Raw genomic sequence first — 22,120 nt, forward strand, 5'->3', positions numbered from 1 at the left:
TAAATAAAACTCGTTATACAACCAAACATTCACCATACGCCAATGAAGATACCTAAGATCCTGCAAATTTATAAAACAAACAATATTGCCATTAACATGTCAAGTAGGGTTTCAATCTCCATTGATCTTGTTTAATATGTTTGCTCTCAGATTTTATATGTGCACAGGAGCTCAACAAAGAAAGATTTTGGCTGAACACGCTTGATCCCAAGAAAACTTAATTGCATAAGATTGATTGACTGGTTTTGTGATTAGGATTGATAATGAAGGAAGCATTCTCTTATATAGAAAACACTTTAGGAAATGGAGGGATAAGATTAAGAGGTGCAAAGATAAATGGTCAGCTAGGATTAAAGGGTAGGAAGAGGAAATAATTAAATGATGAGAGGGTAGGTGGTATAGGAATTAAGAGATGAATGACATGTGTCATGGATAGAAGAGGCTAATGAATTAATTAAATAAATAAAGATCTAGTTAATTAATAGAAGTGTGGTCAATTAAATAAATTAAAGTATTTATTTCAATTAGAAAAAGGGCTAGAAGAGGCTAAATTAATTAATTAAGTAAATAATGATTTATTTAATTAATAGAGGACTTAGGATAAAACAATTAAATAAATTAAAATATTTATTTAATTAAGCAGAACAATTTTAGGTGTCTACATGGAGTATATTGGGATTCAATTAAATTACCTTTTTCATAAATTCTTTAAACAATTTAGAGGTTAACAAAAGTTTACTTTCAACAAAAGGAATTAACTAAAAATGATTTTATAATCTTGGCCTTTTTTTTTTCTAACAATAGTCAAATAAGAAACACTGTCTAAGAAAACTAAAAGTTTTTTAAAATCACTTAATTCTAGGTTCTACATTTTTTTGTATGTTAAACATATTATCAAGATCAAAATTCTAATAGCATTCCTATAACATTTTTAATAATTTGATTGACTATCTAACAATTGATCATCTGTTTAGATTTAGGCTCAAAGATCATCTAATAGTTCATCTTACTTAATCAAGCTTATCAATCCCCATTGGCTTTTCTTTTGCATCTTGTGGCTAAGCCACTTCATTACTAACAATCCTTCATAATGACATTTATGTAAGAGTATTTTTTATTACAAGTGTCCAATTTTAAAACGCACTTCTATTGAAAATAGACAAAACTTCAATATTGTTGGAATCCACAATGTGAATGAGATCTATTTGAAACAGAAATCTACCCACACACTTTTAACAATCTTCTTCAACACCACAATGCTTTCACTAATGAAATTCTATTTTTATATCATAGAAGAAATTAAAAAATAATATTTATATTTTTAATAATATTCCAACAAATATATTTCTAGCAAAGATTACCACAAACATATAATAAAAAGAAACTTTATACTACAAAAATAATATATGAAAGATAATATATAAAACTAATTTACATAAAAAACATGAAACACCATTTACAATTTTATACAATAGCACAACTCTCAACTTTAAGTCGACATTGCTTTCTTTCTTCTACATATATACACAACCCAAACCTCAAATTATATCTTAAATATTTTTCTTAATATTTGATTTATTGTGAACTGTACAAATTTATGAAAAGTTCTATTACACCACACTCTAGACAATGTTAGTTTTCATAATTCGTGGGTTGAAAATAGAGAGTTGGACATTTTGATTGACCTACTTGAAGTTATATATGATGATAGACTAGACACATTCAATGCGGACATGAATAGTTCACTTCCAAAAGAAGAATTATGTGACCAACATCTATCTAAAAATCACAATGTCTTATGATAATTTTTTATTTATTTATTAATTAAATTAAAAATCAAAATAAAACTGCTTTTGATTTTCAATTAAATTAATAAATAAAAAAATATAATCAAAGATACATTGATCTCTCAATAGACAATGATAACCAGGTTTGACCGACTTTAATACATCACATGAGGACGAATAGAGTGATAGTATACCGTTAAGGGCAAATCCAAAGGAACATATGGCAATTCTAGAAAACTTTAACAACGTTATTGTTCACTAAGTTTAAAGATTTTAGAGATACTGAAGTCCTGTGCTAGACAATATGACTGAGCCACTTGATGCCGTATATGGCGATAAAACTGACGCATTCAGCGACGACAACATTTCATTCAAAAGGGACGACTGGAGTGCGGATGACGTCACATCAAGACGAAGAGGCTGATTATTGTACACAGCAACCGGCAAATCCAGAGGAACATATGGCAATTCTACTTCACTTTTCAGTATCTTTATCACCTCTCTCATTGTAGGTCTTGACATGGGGTTTGGATGAGAACACAGCAGCCCCACCAACATCAGCAGGTCCATTTCCTCAGAATTGCAATTGCCTCTAAGTTTTCCATCCACCGCATCTGAAAGCTTTCCCTGTCCATACAGATCCCAAACCCATTCTACCAATCTGCAATTATGTTCAAGAAGTGTGCTATCAAAGGGCCGCCTTCCGCAGGCAATTTCCAGTGTAACCGCCCCAAAGCTGTACACATCCGCCTCTGGACCTGTCTTCCCCGTTATGACGCACTCAGGGGCTAAATACCCCAGCGTACCCGCCACCACGGTCGTATGGGAGACCACCTGGTCACGCTCTACCACTCTTGCCAAACCAAAATCCCCCAGCTTGGCGTTAAAATTGGAATCCAACATTACGTTGCTTGCCTTCACGTCTCTGTGAATAACACGCTGATCCCATTCTTCGTGCAGATAAACAAGAGCTGATGCTATATCACAGGCAATACTATACCTTCGATCCCAATCCAGAGTATCCTCCTCCTCTCCATATATATATTTATCCAGACTCCCCTTCGGCAGGTATTCGTAGACCAGTAGTAACTCTCCCTTTTGATGGCACCATCCTAAAAGCTGCACAAGGTTACGGTGTCTGAGTTTACTGATTATGGTAACCTCCGAGACGTACTCCTTTCTTCCTTGCTTGGAGCCTTGGGATATTCTCTTTACAGCCACCATCTCTCCCGTGCCGGGTAGGATGCCTTTGTAGACGCTACCGAAACCGCCTTGCCCAAGCTTTTCATCTTCGCTGAAGTTTCTTGTCGCAGCACTGAGCTCGGCGTAGGAGAATCTTCGGGGCCCCTGAGAAAACCATTCGTCCAACTCCGTATCGCTTTCTTCAACTTCGTCACTCCGGCGAATGCTCTCTCTGACCTTCCACCGCCAGCCAAGGAACATCAAAAAACACAAAGCCACAACGCTACAGAACACCGATATTAGATTAACTTTGACAGGATTGCTGTTGTTCTTTTCGTGTGCAGGATTTCCTATGGAAGGGTTATTTGGAAGAGCAGCAGCTGAGATACCCCACGAATACTCACAAGAAAAATTCCAAGATATTACAGTATGTCTCTCTATTGCATTTCCGGTGGAAGCCGAGAGGCCAACCTTGATGTTTGGTGGGAGATTGTTGCGCAGATCTATATCATAAGATAAGATTGGGATTGAAGGTTTAGAAACACTAGCGCTATTGGGATTACAGAGGATAAACACTTGCAGCCTCTTTGCTTCCCCATCATAATCCACCCACGCGTGCCATAGCTTTCCATTCTTGAGATTTTCATCACACGGACCGGAGTATATATAACCCACCCTTTCAGGCGAAAAGTTTACCTGGGAAAGAACACCATTGACGTCAATTCCAACATGGTTGTCATCAGGATCCCATGGATTTTTGTAAGTGTCAAATTCCACGGCAAACACTGGACTGAATGATTCACTGGAGTCTGTCGTATTAAACAAGCCAAACCCTCCGCCAGAAGTGTTCAAGGCCTGTTCCAAGTCAAGAGGCGCCAAGAAGAAAGCAACTCCGTCTCCGAAAGCGCTTTGACTATTATTGCCCGTCCCGATACTGAATTGAAAGTGGGTAGAGAAATTCGCCAGAGCTCGAGAGGAGTTGTCCCAAAGTGGAACCGATTTATTGTAAGCTGCCCAGCCTACGCTATAGGATAGGTTCTTGGTCAGTTGAATGACCTTGTCTCCTTCAAAATAGGCATCAGTTTCAAGCATAAAATTCAAGGTGGGAGGGAATGCAAAGCTAAGATTTCCTGCATGTGACATAAAAAAGAAAGAAGCAGCAACACAGGAAAAGAAGAGGAGGGAAGAAGGAGCATGACAGAGCTCGGCCATTCTATTGATTGAGGGGTGTTGGTGGGCACGCAGAATAGTTTTGGATGCCACAGACTGTATCTCATATATTGAATCGGTCAGGCAGTTCCGGCGGATTCGATGGGGACATACGACCAAAACAAATAAGATTGTTGACTGACTACCAATTGGTTTTCGCCGACGAGCAATTCAGTTTTCTAATGATTGAGCTCACTGCTTATCGCATTCCACTTTAACACTTTCTTTTTATATGATGCCATGTGGCCGTAATCTGCTTGGAAGGAATGGGATGAGGTATATTTCTTTTTCAAAAATTATGTATATTCATTAGTAAGTATTATACAAGTTTGAAAAAAGGACCTTGATTTGGATAAAACAAGAGGGGAAAAAAAGTGCTCATGGATCTGGATATTGCAATTTGACTAAAGTTAAAAAATAAAAGAAAAGTCGTATTACCTGTGTGTGGGACACGTGGGCTTCTAGTAGACTTGAATCCAAGACCTCCCATGTAAGAGGCTCGTAGCTAATCGTTGCATTGTGGGGTCATCCCCGACATTTTAAAATATATTTAAATTAGTATAGATATTTTATTTAAAATTATTGAAAGTGTTGGTTATTAAATTTATGACAAAATTTGGATAAACATCTTTATATTAAATTTATTTACAATTTTAATAAATTATTTATTTCATATGTGAAGTATATAATTTTATTAATATTATTAAAATTTAATGGAGAAAAATATTTTGTAAGTCTATTATTTTATTTTGTCATAGGTTAATTTATGAATCACATACTTTTTTTATAATGTAGGTAAAGGTGAGTTTTTAAAGGGCTCCAAGATTTCTAACAATCAATCCCAAATACATAGTTGATGTCTCAAATAGAAAACAAACAAGAAACATATTCCATGAAAGGTAAAACTTCACACAAAGAACCAACATCACAAATCCTACAAAATAGCATTTCTACAATGCATAGACAACAATACATGACATTTCTTGTAAACCATTAATTGCATCGCATTCCCCTCAAAAGAAGCCTAAATGTTCCAATAGAACATCATTGTCAAAATTAATGTCTTCTTTATCCTTTTGTAAAATTTTAGAGTGAACTTTATTTTTCTAGGACCCTAACCTTTCTCTATGATCTTCCTCTTCAACACTGTCTCATGGAACATGGATGTGTTAGCAATAATGTTCTTGATAGTTTTCCTACTAACTTGAGTAACATTCTTTAGGGAGGGTACCCACTCATATTGCTTCTTCTCTAATTGCCCCATTCACTTTTTTATAAATGATATTGACAAACATTAACATAAAAATCCTTATGTTCTCACATTCCTTCGAACACCTTTATGCTCCTCACCTTCATTTTTTTGGGGGAGAAAATGTTCTCTCATCTAGTCTTCCATTTTCATTTTAGAACCATTTTAATACACTATGTTATAGATATAAATTTCCTTCCAAGGCTCTAACTCTAGACAAAGTTCTTTTACTGTTTCAGCAAGATATATGATCATTACCTTTATCTCTCTCGTCCCCCAAACAACTTCATCCTTGGCTATACACTTAGTCATATCAATAGAAGAAATATAGAAAACCCTAAATTCTCCCTCTACCAACATGGTCTTACCTCTATAATGAGAGATGGAATCCTTTACCTACTTGGTTGTTGATCAACAATTTTAAGAGTCTTGGGACTAGAATGAGAAAAAAATATTCCCATATTAATGGTCAATTTGGAAAATATAGAATCAAGGGGATTGATGGATGTAATCTTGATCATTGGAGAAGGAAATAGATTGATTATAGTAAGATTTGGTTTGCTCAAATTGGTACTCTCATTGTCAACAACCTCAACCCTAAATTTAGGTGTAGGCACTAACATTATTCTCCCAATTTTCAAATGCAATTTATCATCATATTATCATTGAAACTATATTTAACATTAAATTAATTAATCATGTACTAATAATCATTACATCTGTCATTTATTATTTGTTGCAAAATTAAGTATTAATCACCATTTATCATTTACTATGTCATTATTACTTTATCCCATTAGTTTATTAATTAAATAATATTTTAATATTTATGAGAGATAATTATCCATTTCTAATAAATAATTTATTTTTTAATCTTCACCTTATTAGTTATCTTCATATTTGAACTAACATTTTTTGCCTTTCACTAGTTAACTCCCTTTTCAAATTAAAAAGCTCTCCTCACTCTCTATTTAATAAATTATATATTTTATTATTATCCACCTAGGAGTTTATAACGGTAAATTTTTAATTACAATGGAGTTGACACCATAGTCAACTAAATTATCTCTTAATTCATCATTTATCTACATCAATCCTTTTTTATTTTTTAAGAAATTCTATAAATACCTTCTTCTCTCATCATTTTCATGAATCAAGTGTGTTTACAAGTCCAATGTACAAAACTTTGGTCTAAATAATATAGTATTATGTTAATAAGTTGCATTCACATCTACTAATGAGTAATTTGCTCCAACGAGATTTATCTGAGGTTTGCATTGAAATAAGTAAATATAATTTTTTTGATTTATTTATTTATATTAGTCTATATTTTTAAGATATTTTTCTTTCATACATATATTCTAATGAACTTATAGTGCCATAAACCACACGCTATGTCAATTTCACATTTATTCATTTTTTCTAGTATATTTATTACAAAATTCATGATTTGGATTTCATGATTTCAACTTGATGAATAACGAAGATGAAGCGTTAGCAGCCTATGGTTAGAATTTGGGATGAGATTGGTTGAATATCTACACAGCATATAGACATCCCCACAAATTATGAGATTCTAATGAGCATATTCCATAGCAAAAGCTTTTGGATGTGTGTCGCATGGCACAAGCACATCCATAATGTCTATTCCAACCCATTCTAAGAAACAAAACTCTAGTTTTATATCTCATTCTATATATTGGCTATTCAAAAATTCTCTCTCTCTCTCTCTCTCTGATCTTGTAGAAAATCTCTACCCAAATCTTTTCATGATCTTAACATTCATAGCAGAAGAAAAGACTTCTCTCAAGTTGCTATCATGTCCATTATCATTAGAGAGGAGCCATAACTTCTAGTAATGCTCTCTTGTGCATCTACTGATCGTATCTATTTATTTATCTATTGTATCTTGTTTATTATCTTTTGATCCCTAATAATGAACGTTTTCCTCCATAGTAGGGATTTATTCTATTATGTGTCTTTATTTGATCATTATCTCGCTGCCCGTGGAGGTGGGAATGCCAAATCTATAGTTTGACTGGGAAAAACCCCTATACAACCTCAACATTATTTCCATCTCCATATGTGTAGGTGATGTACAGGTCTGAGAAGGGAGAAACTACATTTTAATGTTCTTTTGGAATAGTTCCAGGTTTTTATCCGTAAGGATGATAACATGGCACATATATGTCCCCGCAATACACTGGCATCCAAGGCCAAGACGTTCTCTATTCAATAAATTCATCTCTATGTTATGAGCTTCATTTTTGTTTAGTTCAAAAATTTTTAGCACTTTGTGTTTTCTAGATATCAATCATTTAAATTTTTTTTGTAGTTTAGTGTAGTTAATGTATCTTTTCCATTATTGTCTTTCCTAGATCACCACAACACTAGTTAAGTGAGGTAGTTGAGGTTCTTTTGTTCATCAAGAACTTGAATTATTTTGAGCAAAAAATCCCTTCCTCTACTTGTTGATGAACTTGACATGAATGCCTTATGTTAGATCTCTTTCTTAAAAGTTTTGATGCATTCAATAAGGCATCCTCAGAGCATGACTTCAATATGATGGATAATGCCCTTGATGACTTCCTAGAGGTATCTCCTTCTGCTCATAAGCCTATTAAACAAATACCACATTTAGACTCTTCTTCCTTCTAGGATGACAAGCCTATGAATATCATTGACCTGCCCCTAAAAGGCCTAAAAGACCAATTATTTACATGACCGCAGCTAGTCCTTCTACAAAAAAAGTTGAATCTATTTTTGGTATTTTTACAATTAAAAGAAACTCTCTTGATCTTTTCACGATATTTTCTCAGCCTAGAAACTCTTCTTATCATGCAATTTCTCATATGTATAACACTAAAAGGAATATGAAAAAATGATTAGTCTAATACATCTTTACCACCTTAACTATGTCTCCCTCAAGCACCTTAACCTTAAATCAAGAAGCCAAGCAATTATGATCTTATCAAAAAAATTCATGTTACTATATCACTAAGATCTCACTTTGGGATTTTCTTTATATTGCTTTGGTTTATCAAGGTATACTTTAGGAAGCTCTTCAAAAGGTCTTGTTTCTACTACTAGGCCTACTGATTTGAATAATTTGATAAATCATATTCAAGCAAATTAATTGAATATTAGGTTCTATCCATATTAATTTTTACCTCCAGAAGTATTTAGAACCAAGAAGATCCATTAATGATAATCATTGATGCTAATAATTTTGACATTAGATGGACTCTCTTTGATACTCATAAAACACTCAATGTTTCTAGTATTAATCTATTGCCCAAAATAAAGGTTGAATTAAGTTATCTTGCTACATATTCTTTGCTAATATATAGCTTTGATAATAATGTTAAAACTGCTTTGGGCACTATTGTTTTGCCTTTAAAGATTGGACAAGATACTATTCCAACCTTGGTGTATGTTATGTCATGTCCTCTACCATACAATCTCCTTTTGGGTAAACCTTGGATTCACAAGTTTGGAGCGGTCACTAATAGTCACTAAGGATTTTAGATGTCCCATTGAATACAGACCTTACATATGAAATATTTTTTTTGTTAGCAAATGTGATGGCTATATTCAAGTTTGTATTGACTTTTATGATCTTAATATAGCTTCTATTGAAGATGATTTTTTGTTTTGAAATAATATGATTGTTAATTCAACCATAGGTTATGCCTTTCTTTCTTTCATGGATGGATTTTTGGGTTACAAAAAAATACTCTTAACTCAAAATATCAATATATGATAGTCTTTACAACCCCTTGGGGTACCTAGTATTATGCAGTCATGTTGTTTTGGTTGAATAATACTAGAGAACCTACCAATGCATGTTGACATTAATCTTACATGATTTTATTCAGAAGATATTAGAAGATTATTTCAATGTTATATTAGCTAAGCCTGTGACACATCAAGATCATGTTAAGAATATCCATCCTATCTTTGAAAGACTTTGACTCTACATGGTGAGGTTGAATCCTCTTAAGTGCATCTTAATTGTATATTCTAGCAAACTTTTGGGATTTACTATTTCTCGTCATGGAATTGAAGTCAATCTTATTCAATACAAATAAGATTGATGTAATCATTAATATTCCTCCACCTAAAAATATCTAACAACTTTATAGTTTGCAAGGGAATATTTAGGCAATTTATATATTTGTATCTCAAATGGGTGATTGTACCCTTCCATTCACATAATTATTGATGAAAAATTTTCATGTTCTCAATGGGATGATGAGTATCAAATGGATTTTGTTTCTATAAAGATTTAATTGGTTAATAATCCTATCTTAATTTTAGTTATGCAAGATACACCCTTTCAACTCTATATCTCACCATTAACTAATACATTAGCAGCCTTATTGGCTTAGTATCATGATCATGGTAAGGAAAGAAAAATCTATTACATTGGTTGTATTCTTGTGGATTATGAAATTTGTTAATTTTTGCAAAGGAAAAGTAGTGCCTTGCTCTCATCTTTGAAGTGTAGGAGCTAAGGCATTATCTTGTCCATATTATAGAAACCCATATGTTTGTTAAGAATGATCTCTTTACACATATCTTAGTTAAAGTTGATCTCTCATAAAGATTGACAAAATGGGTGATATTTATTTTTGAGTTCAACATCAGGTTCGTCATTCATAAATCAATCACGGGTTAAGCTATCAATGATCAGTTGGTGGAAGCACCTTCACCTAAATCATTTCCTACTTTATATTTGTTCCTAGATGAAAATCTATTTATAGTAGACCATAAACCAATATGGGAAATGCAACCATATCTTTGCATAAATACTCTTACAATTTTTTATAATTTATATTTTCATATTCATCATGTCATAATTTTGAAATATAATTTGTATGAAGAATCAAAACCATAAGATATTCATAAAAAAAAAACCTAGCAAGCTTAAAATACCAATATTGTGACAAATTCATCACTTGAAGCAATAAATTTATAGAATGGATGAATACATTTGTATATTGAGGAAAGGTTCACTCATAATCCTTTAAACTAGAAAACACTCTTTAAATTTTCTAAAACTAAAATGGTCAATTTTACATGATTTTTAATAATAGTTTTTTGATGTTCTATATCATTATTGTTAACAAAATTATTCTACAATGATCTATTTCTAGTCATGTGAAAAAGATATGCTTTATTCTAGGGATGACCCCACAACGTAGTGGCTAGCTACGAGCCTCCTACATGGGAGGTCTTGGGTTCAAGTCTACTTGATTGGTTCTTAGCTCTAGGGAAAAGCATTTTCAACATAAAATTTATATATGTAACTCTCATAGATCCATAGTGATTGCAAAATATTTAGTTTTCTTCAACTTGGTTTGTAAAATCCTTTCCTTCTAAAAAACGATCATTTTCATTTTTTCTTTGCATCATAAAATGACATAAGACATTTTTTTGTTTTCAGAAAAGTAAGAATAATTTTATGCCTTGATAATAAATGCATATGCTTTCTAGGTATTTTCCTCCATAAAGTGTAGAAACTCTTAATTTAAAATTGATTTAAAAAAAATTATCAAAAGTTTGTTGGGGGAATTGAGATTGAATTAAATTATTCTTTACATAGATTTGTTTACTCAATTTACAGGTTAACAAAAATTTAATTTCAACCAAAGAAATTAATTGCGAAATACCCCAGCGTACCCGCCACCACGGTCGTATGCCGCCCAGCCTAAGCTACGGGCTACCGCTAGGCTGCCTATTGCTTCGTAGAGAAGCAGCAACACAGGAGAAGAAGAGGAGGGCAGAAGGGGTGTGACAGAGCTCAGTCATTCTCTGTATTGAGGGGTGTTAGTGCGCATGAGGAATTGGTTAATGCGTTACTGCAAAGGCGTGGTATTGGATGCCACGGACTGTATCTCATATATTGAACTTGTCGGGCAGATCCGGCAGATTTCATGGAGACATACGAGCAGAATTTATAATAGGATAATTTCTGCCAATGAGCAAGTCAGTTTCCTAATGATTAAACCCATTCCACTTTGACATTTTCTATTTTTATGGAGCCACGTGGCGTAATCTTCTCGGGAAGGCGTGGGAGGAGATATATTTCGTTCTGAAAAATTATGTATATCTATTATTGAAATTATTATACAACATTGAAAAAAGGACCTTTATTTGGATAAATGAATAGAGATAAGGATTAGAATTAGTCATAGATGTTATGTGACGACTTCAAATAAATGAAACAAGAGGAAAAAACGGTACTCGTGGATCTGCCTATTGCAATTTGACTAAAATGAAAATATAAAAGATGAATTGATGCAATACAATATGAACAAGAGCTGCAGAGCAGCGAAGATTCTGCTCAAAGAGTGGTAATTTTGTTTGATCGAGGTTTGGACTTGCCATGTAATCTCTATAGTATTGAATGCAAAGCTCCAATCATCCAATAGAAAGTCTCCATGCCTTCATTGTGCTCTCTTTGATGTGCTTCCATAATTATACATCATATGGAAATAACTAAGAAAACAGTGCCATCATGACAATAAAACAGTGACATCATGACAATTATCTAGAATGGGAAGGAGGTGACAGATTACATTGAATTATTAAAAATTTGAAATGTTCTATATGAATATTAAAATTTTGAAATGGTGTATATGAATTTGATTTATCAATTTGTCAAACTCAAATGTTCTGATAGATTTTAGTAATAAGTAATAAATCTAAGACTAATGACTCTATACTTGTTCTAATATTGAAAGAACACTAAAAGACATAATCGAGTCTCGGATAAAATCAAGGAGCAAATGTTATAAATTCTTAAATGAAAACAAGGAGAAATGCTATAAACTCTCAAATGATTGTAATTAAACACTGTATAGACTATATGTTGGTTGCTTTTAACAATTACAGCCCAAACTACATCCCTTTACCTTTTTTCTTTTATCATTGCCACAAACATAAAAGAGACCTTAAGAGGCCCAAATGTTTTTCAAAAGCAACATAACTAGAATTTGTCCAGAGATCTACCCTTATCTTCTTCCAATTGCACTCATCACATGAAGGTCTAATCAAGGCGAAGACTAGCTCAGCTGTAGAGAACATAAAATAAAAGCTAAACATTTACAACAACAGTAGGATAAAAACACACATGCAAGTGAGCACATCTCTGCATTACTAGCTTTTATAAGCATTGAATTCCAAATCCAAATGAGCTTCATTTAGAGGGGTGTCAAAAACTAAACATTTACAGCTACACTAGCTTGAAAAAACACATACAAGTGAGCACGTCTGCATTACTAGCTTTGTAGGCATTGAATTCTAAATCCAAATGATATGGATTCAGTTGCAAGCTAGGTGAGCTTGTGTAATATGACCATTCAACTTAATGTTCTACACAAAATATTGAAGTAATTATGAAACACAATTCAATAGCTTTGAAATACAGAATGTTAGATGCAAAACAATTGTAAAAATACAATTCAACAACTTTAAAATCATTTCCACATCAACCTTATTCTAAAAGAAAACAAACCATATCATAAATGATATTGTATTCACAATTGATATAAACCTAGAAAACCATAAATTTTTTACCCAAAACCAAAATCTTGAGATGGTATTCATGTCATTTATGATCAATTCGAATACAACAATATTCAATCCGAGTAAAATTTTCATGCAAGGTAGTCTTCTATCAAACCTAACCACCATAACATCTTGTAATGCATAAATGGTACTTTTAAAAATTATTTGACTAGTGGAACACTCGGATCACTCTATAGAATGATATGCAATGCAATTGTGAAAATGCTATACTGCACAAATCTACTACTTATAGACAGTTTGGTTTTCTACTAATGCTCAATGTCTCACAAAAACAGAAGATCCCACATGCATGCACGCCAATTATGAAGTTCAAAGTTGATGATGTAGCTATTGATATGGTCTATGCCCGCATTGGTCTTCGTGTCATCCTACAAGTAACAAATACTCGTTAGTAATGCATTATGTTTGATATCATGTATTTGCAGAAAAAAAAGAGCATTTTAGATTAGAAAACAATGTTAAGTATCAATGGATACAGAAATGATTAAACAAATGGTCAACCAAAACATGGAGGTAAAAGTGATACTTTTAAAGACTCTACATGTTGTAGAGTTCCTGAACTCTTATGGGTGAATTATTAATGATAGATCACTGACTTGAAAATATGGATTAAAAAATATATGTAGTTAATTTTAGAATTAATTTCTTATTTACTATTTGAATCGTGGCAAACTAATATCAAAAAAATATAAAAGTAACATTTAATAATGATCATGAAACATTGGAACAAGGAGATTAGTTTTGAATGGGAAGTTTGAGCGGGAACCTCGGTGGGCAACCTACCCCTTTGATTTTGACGAATCTACAGGGGAATGTTGTAGACGCTAGTACTCAAGGACAACAGGTGGGTGAACATACAGGGAGTGGTCAGGATGACAACATTATTTCTAAAGATGGGGACCTACAAAAGGTGGGGATTCTAGATGACCCTGGAAAAAGATGTCACGATGTGGGGGGGTGGAGTAGACCTGGGCCTCCCTCTTTCGTATCAAACCTGGTGGTAAGTTGGCATTCCCTCCTGTTAATGATATTTCGAATCTGTCTTCTGGGTATTTTATGATTGTTGTCCTTGATCCAGTGATTAATCACAATATCTATGCTATGGCTTTATCATTAGTTGGAAATTTTATGGGTGCTAGGCCTAACATTGATGTTGTTAGATCTTTCGCTAAGAGAAGATGGTGCCTGAAAAGGCATATTGAAATCACAACTATGGCTAAAGGGTTTTTCTCATTTGCCTTCTCTTGTGAAGAAGACTTGTCTGATGTTCTTTGTGGAGGCCCTTGGGTTATTGGGAAGACTTCGTTGGCTTTGAAGCGTTGGTCCCCTAATCTGGATCTGAATGATGGTATTTTTTGTTCTACCCCTGTTTGGTTTAGATTTCCTAGTTTTCCCTTGGAGTTCTAGCATGAGGATGTATTTAAGGGTTTGGCTACCTCGTTTGGGGAACTTCTTTATGTTGACTCAATGGCAGTAGCTAGTTAAAGAATGGTCTATGCGCAGATATGTGTTTGTGTTGATGAAAATATTGATCTCCCATCCTCAGTGAATATCATTTCTAGGTTAGGGAAATAGACCTAGTCGGTTGAGTTTGAGACTATGCCTTTTGTCTATTTTAAATGTAAAAATTTGGGCATTGGGCTAAAAAATGTCCTATGCAGATTAATAAAGTTGTTGCCCCCCCTAAAATGAATTTTGGAAACAACAATGGCCTGCATAAGCAGATTTGAAGAGAAAAAATGTCAAAGGTGACTCAGAATGAAGATGGTAGTACTAAGACAGTCGAGGATATTGGGAACCTGAAGGAATCTGATTCTTCTACTCTGGTTCAATTAGAGAAAGATAGAGATATTGATGTTATCAAGACTATATCGCAAGCCTAGCACAAGGATATTACTGCTATGGTGAAAGGTAATAGCGAGGATGGTTATGGTGAAACAAAGCATTTTGTTAAAGATGGTCGTATGCCTAATCCAATTATTCAACAGCTTGAGGAAGGAGAAATTGATGCTGGACTTAATGAGGCTGGAGCTTCTTTTTCCACTCCTAAGAGCATGGAAAAGGAGGTTCAGAATGAGGCTGTGAATTGCATGTGCTCTCAATCTGAGGAGAATGTGAAGTATACCTATCTTGTAGAGGAGAGGTTCCCTCTCCCCCAAAACTTTTTGGAGGAAAAGCGGAGTGAGTCTGGTGGTGGGAGCGGTCCATTAAAATCAGGGAAAGTGAATCACTTGCGAACCCAAGAGGATGTGAGGGGTGAAGCTCTATTTATCCAAGTTGAGAAAAAGAAATCTAAGAAAGATGGACAGACTGCTGGGGCTCCACATGTTGGTGTTTATATAAGGCAAAAACATAAAGCTGATACTGGAACACCGAATACCACTCTCGATAGAAAATCCACTAAATGGTTGAGAGAGAAATAATGCAGATGTAACTTGGTGGATGGTAGTCAGAGGACCATCTATGAGGTTTGTTCCCCTTGTAAAAAAAGAAATTTATTTCCTGGAACATACAGGGACTCAATGTGTCCCATAAACAAGATATAGTTCATAAAATGATTAGGGATCATAAGCCGGATATTATCCTTATAGAAGAAACTAAAATGATTAAGGAAAAGATGGTAAATCTGAAGTTTTTCAAGCATCGTGGGGTTGCTGGTAGTAGTTTGGAAGGTGCTTCGAGTGGGGCTGTTATTTTTTGGAATTTGAATTACATTAAGGGTGAAATATTGGATGTTGATTCCATTTTTGTTTCTATTATATTTCACCATATTAGAGATGATTTTTCCTAGGTTCTCTCTAATATTTATGCTCCCAACTCTAAAGTAGCTAGGAATAAGTTTTGGAAGAAACTGGAGGTTCATCGCTCCAAGAACTGTAATGAAAATTGGATAATTATGGTAGATTTTAATACTCCCCTTCACAATTATGAGAAGTATGGAGGTTCTCAGATCCAAATGGATAGTCAGTTGGACCTGATGGCATTTATTGATGCTCAATCTCTACATGATATTGACCTTCAAGGTGTCTCGTTCACCTGGACCAAAAGGAGAGTGGGTGATGACCTGATTCAAGTCCATCTTGATCGAGCTCTTATCTCTAACAATTGGATGGTTAAGTATGTTTGTTTCCTTACGACTCTCCCTAGGGTTGGCTCAGATCATTTCCCCATCTCTTTTGTTACAGAGGCTATTAATGGTAAGAGAAACTATCCTTTCAGATTTGAAAAAATGTGGTTGTCCCACCCCCTGTTGGAAGATTGTATTATACAATGATGGAATATACCTATGGTTGGCTCTACTATGTTTAGAGTTGCTTAAAAAGTCAGATTTGTGAAAGATAATGTTAGAAGATGGAATAAAGAAGTGTTTGGCAATCTTTTTACTTCTAAATCCTCTATTCAGTGTGAGTTGAAAGACATTCAAAATACAATTCAAGTTGAGGGTTATCGTTCAGGATATTTTGAAAAGGAAAATGATATTCTAAGAATGTATCATGATGCCATAGCTAAGGAAGAAGTCTTTTTGATACAAAAATTTAGGACCTTATGGTTGTCTGCTAGGGATAAGAACACAAGATTTTTTCATTTAACTTCCCTCAAACATAAAGCTTCCAATAGGATCTCTAATCTAGTGGTGGATGATGGTGTGCTAGTGAAAGAGGAGGAAATATGTGGGGAGGTGTCTTGTTTTTTTTGTGCCCTTCTCTTGGCTGAGGCTAATCTGGGTGTTGATGCTCAGAATTCTCTTTTGGGAGCCATCCCCTCTATCCTGAAAGAAGAGCATAATAAGTTCCCGACTTCTATTCTTTCTAAAGATGAAATTAAAGACTTTGTATTTTATTTTGATGGTAACAAAGCCAAGGGTCTGGATGGTTTTTCGCTCTTTTCTTTCAATATTTTTGGAATATTGTGGAGAAGGATGTTTTAGATGGGGTGAAAGAGTTTTTTTGAGCTAGATCGTTGCTCAAAGAACTCAATTCTACCTTTATTGTGCTGATTCCAAAATGTGTTGGGGCTGATTCTATGAATAGCTTCCACCCAATTAGCCTTTTTAATTCATTCTGTAAGATTATTTCTAAGGTTCTCATGCTGAGGATTTTGTCCATCTTGGCGAATATCATTTCTCCTCAACAAAATGGATTTGTCCCTGGTAGACAGATTCTGGATTCTATCATTACTATGCATGAGAACATCCATTCATTGGAGGTGTCTCGTAAAGAGATCTTTCTTATGAAGTTGGATCTTTCTAAAGCTTATGATAGAGTTTATTGGCCTTTTCTTTCCAAAATCCTTCATCCATTCGGATTTTGTGATAGAGTTATTAAGCTCATTTGGTAGCTGGTCTCCATGCCTTCCTTTGTGGTTCTTGTTAATGGATCCCCTTCTCACTTTTTCAAATCTTTCAGTGGTTTGAGATAGGGGGATCTGATTTCACCCATCCTCTTTACTATTATGGTGGAGGCTCTTGTCAAGTATTTGTTGAAACTGGTAACAAATGGCTCTTTCCAGGGTTTGAGACTATCTTCATCTAGTCTTGTCTATTCCCACCAATAGTTCATTGATGATACCATTTTATTGGGAAGTTTTTATATTAAGGAAGCTATAGCTTTGAAAAATGCTATTGATCTTTATAGAAAAGCATCTAGTCAGTTGATAAATTGGAGTAAGAGCTCTCTTTTCTTTTTCAATACCCAAGAGATCAGATAGAGAAGGATTGAGGATATTCTTGGATGTGTTATTGGTTCTTTTCCTTCCACTTTTGGGCCTCCCCTTTGCTTGAAACCGCCAGATTCTTTTTGGTTGTCTTTGATTGATAAATTCAATAAAAAATTGGTTGGATGGAATGATTCTTTATTAAGTCAAGCTGAGAAATTTCAACTTTTGAAGTCAGCTATAATGTCCTTGTCTATTCTCTCAGTCTCTTCAAAATCCCTTCCAAATCTGCTGAAGTTATTGAAAAAATTCAGAAGCGGTTCCTTTGGTTTGGGGTAGAGGAAAAAAAGCATATGCCTCTTCTTTCTTGGGAGAGTGTTTGTATACCTAAAGTTGGAGGAGATATGGGTGTTCGAAGTATCTGATCCTTTAATCAAGCTCTTTTGGCTAAACAGATTTGGAGAATTTTGTAAAACAACTGTGAATGGAATTGGATCTGACGTAGTAAGTATTTATCTTGCTCCCCCTCTTTGAAAGAATTTTTTAATGCGGATGCTCTCCCTTCTAGTTCTTTTCTTTAGAATGATGTTCTTAATGCTAGGGAGGTTGCTTCGAAGGAAAGTTTTTGGAAGCTGGGAGATGGCAAAACAATCAAATTTAGGGAAGATTCTTGGCTCCCTTTTGCTCCTCTCTATGATCTCCCATATTTTGCTCCTTTTATGGATTATTGCAAAGATGCTTTTGGTGTTTTTGTTTCTGATTACTGGAGAGATTCTCGCTGGGTTAATCTTTCAGAGGCTTTTCCTCCCTTGCTTCCTATCTAGCTATCTCTTATCTCTTGTGTCCCTTGTCTAAACTCTATGGACTCTCTTATTTGGAAGGGGACTTCTTCTGGTCACTTCTTGGTGGCATTTGCTATTTATTTGTTCTCTCCTTCTCCTTCTACCCCCCCTCTACTAGGCAAAAGCTTGGGTGAAGAACCTTATTCCTAAAGTTAACATCTTTTTCTGGCTTATGCTTTAGAATAAAATTCTTACTATTGATAATTTATGTAAAGGGGGCTTTTTGCTCTCCAATAGATGTTTTCTTTTCTTGCAGGACAAGGAATTTGTTTCTCATTTTATTCTTCACTACTCTTTTGCTTTTGAAATTTTGAGCTGTATGTTCCAAAAGTGGTGCCTTAGTTAGGTCTACCCTCAATAGATTTTTGATTTCTTTCAATAGTGGAGATGCCTCTCTTCTAATCCTTCCATCAAGTTGTTGTGGTCCTTTATTTTCCCTCGTGTTTCTTGGGGGGTTTGGAAGAAGATAAATAATCGTGTTTTTAGAGACTCCTCTCTCCCCCCTAATGTGGTTGCTGAAAAGGTTTGCAGGGCTATTTATGAGAATGTTAATATGGTCTTAAATGCTAGATCCTTGTACTCTTCAAACCTAATCAATGACTTTGAGATTGTTGTTTCTAAGGAATGGAGATTGGTTCTTCCTAAATGTCATAGACAAAGGCATAAGACTAGAGATAACTATGCATGTAATTTCCCTCCTTCAGATTGGGTTAAAATTAATTTTGATGGGGTAGCTAAGGGAAATCCTGGGCTGGATGTGTGTGGGGGAGCGATAAGGGATGAGAAAGGTAGGTGTATTGCAGTGGTGGCACTCCCGGTGGGTGCACAGACCAACCACCTTACTGAAGCCATGGGTTTCTTCCAAATTTTGCAAATTGCTAAGAAAATTTGATGTAGGAAGGTGTGGATTGAGGGAGACATGAATAATATTATTCAATATCTTAAGGGAAAAAGTTCACCTTCATTAATGATTGAAAATATTATTAATGCCTATAAGAATATAATCAATACTTTCGAGGAGTCTTATATTTCTCATAATTATAGAGAAGGTAATTATGTAGCGGACTATTTCTCTAACACGGGGGTTAGAATTAACACTAGGAAGGTGTGGTTTAATGAAGACTCCTTGGATTTTGAGATTCGGTCACTCCTTATGCATGATCGAACACATGCCAGATATGAGGAGATCCCTACTATTTTCTATGATGAGAGTTATTAATTTTGTCATCATTTTATGGTAAGCGTTTGGCTTGGCTTTCTTAAGCTGCTATTATTACTACCAGACTTTGCATTATTTATGCGTGTTATTTGATGTTGAAGTCCTCGCTGGTTTTTCTGCTACAAAACCTGTTCTTCTGAAGTGGGTTGTCTCTGAGTTGAGTTTTAATACTATGGGCGGTCAGCAGCAGCAGGTAGAACCTCCTAACTATGCTAATTGGAAGAAGAATCCTACCATTTGGCATAGATTGCAAAAGGGGGAGTGGTGAATTTTCTAGAGAAGTTGCATGGGTGTAACTAGAGTGTTACGAGACAATTTGTGAAGGGATGGAAGGATGGTAAGGTACATCTATTTGGTATGGTGATTGAGATTAATGAAGAACTTATTGTTGAAGTAATGAGCATGTCTATAGAGGGGATTAAGTTATATAGAGATAGAAAAATCTCTGATGCTACTGTGAAGAGATTCCCCAAGAAGGAGAAGGAATGTGAATGCCTAGTGAAAGCCAATAAGACCCATTTTGATCTGAAGCAGATTAAAGCCATATGGTGGGGGATTTTGAAGGTGATTATGTAGTTCTTCACTCTAGACGATAGGTTCACTAAAATTTATGAGTATCACTTTGTGTTCCTTAACCATTTTCATGACAATGAGAAAATGTCATTCCCATTTTATTTGTTGTCTTCTTTGAATGAAAGTATTGCCGATTTCAAGGAAAACCCCCATGTTAATCCTATTTTACACCAAGGTTTAAATACTCTAATTTTTTTGCATTTGAAAGCTAGGGCTTCTAAAAACCCTAGTAAGCCATCCCTTGTTTCTAGTAAAAATATTGACGTTAGTGAGGAATCAGAGTCGGAAGGATGGGAAACTGATATGATGATGGGGATTATACCCCCCATTCTCACAAGAAGGCCAGAACTGGGACGAAGATGGTTGTTGTGGGTGTGAGTAAGGGTTCCCCTAGTACTGGTGGGGAAGGCTTGAGTAAATGCCCTAATTGTAAATCTTGAAAAGACACTTTGAAGGTTTCTAATAGCTCTAAAGACCAGGATTCCATGGACTAAACTCAAAATGTTGAGGTGTCATCTTCCTCTCATGGCTCGAAGCAGAATTCTCAGGATTCGATGGATTTTTCCCCTCAGGATTTTCATCCTAAATAAGAGATACCATTTGATGTGCTTAATGTCGCCAATAACAGCTCATTGGAGGTTTTCCATCTTTTCAGATGGGTATTCTATGAAATCAAAAACATCAATCTTAAGCAGCGGTCTTTATCTTCCAAGATGGAAGTTATGCAGGCTAATGCTAAAACATTTTTGCATAGTCCTGTGAGAGCTCACCCTGTCGATTGTGGTAAAGAGATGGTTGAGGGTACCTCAGCTGGTCTTTTGTGGACTAAAAGTGAAAAATAGGTGATGACTAATTGTTTAGCCAAGAATATGGAAGTTACTAAATGTGTTAAGGAAATATTTGACAAACAATTTGTGGATATGGAGGCCAGAATTGCAAAGTGTGAGAATACCCTTCGGGGAATTATGGAAACTAGTCATAACATTGTGAAGGCTTCTGCAAACACTATGTCTACCATGGTCAACAAGTTGGAGAAATCTCACATGGGCATGGTTGTTGTGGATGTGGATAAGGAGATGGTTGCTGGTGTTGATGATTCGGGTCCTCCGGGAAAGTGTACTCATGCCAATATGAAGAAGAAATCCATTGAAATGCCTCAGGAAATTCTGAGCTTGAAGAATGACGCCAAGAAGATGCACCAGCTTAGTGCTGATGTTGAGGAGAACCTTAAAAATCTGGGTTAATCTTTTACTGCTGTTGATTTTGTGTTGTAATTTTGCTGGCCTTTTGCTATTTTTGTGGGTTGAGTGGTCTTTTGTTTGTCTTATGTTGTCTCTCAGTCCCATTTGGTTTTTTTTATGTAATTTGGTTATGATTGGTCTCTATTTGATCTATCTTGTGTAATCTAATGTAAAGGGTTTCAAAGTCCCTTCAAAACCCATTTTTCTTGTAATAAAAAACATTTAATAATGATAGTTGAAAAAAATTGTATATGATATAGAACTCCTCGACTCTATCATTGAGCTACTACTTATGGATCACTAAATCTGAAATACCATTATTTAGTAATACCAACTATAACTTCAATTGTTTCAAAATTAACACTGTTCCTATTTCTTTCTAATTGGCTAAATTGAGATCTATATAAGAGCATAACAAAGAAAGCTTAAAGAATATATTATATATATATGAGATAATAATCACAGTGTTTGACAAATAAGCCTACCAGAAGAAACCGTAAATGCAAAAGGATCAAAGAGAAAGTACCTTCTTTACACACTTCTTTTTTCAGACTTCATATCATGCTTTG

General features: G+C 34.8%; 1 protein-coding gene across 1 annotated transcript; it reads right to left on the reverse strand.

Annotated features, from left to right (window-relative positions):
• Positions 1-2,060: 2,060 nt before the first annotated feature.
• On the reverse strand, positions 2,061-4,181 carry LOC131075479 (L-type lectin-domain containing receptor kinase IX.1-like). Its single transcript, XM_059215996.1, has one exon. The coding sequence runs from the start codon at positions 4,179-4,181 to the stop codon at positions 2,061-2,063; it is 2,121 nt and encodes a 706-aa protein (XP_059071979.1).
• Positions 4,182-22,120: the final 17,939 nt, after the last annotated feature.

Source organism: Cryptomeria japonica, unplaced genomic scaffold, assembly GCF_030272615.1.
Source record: "Cryptomeria japonica unplaced genomic scaffold, Sugi_1.0 HiC_scaffold_463, whole genome shotgun sequence".
Taxonomy (NCBI): Eukaryota; Viridiplantae; Streptophyta; class Pinopsida; order Cupressales; family Cupressaceae; genus Cryptomeria; species Cryptomeria japonica.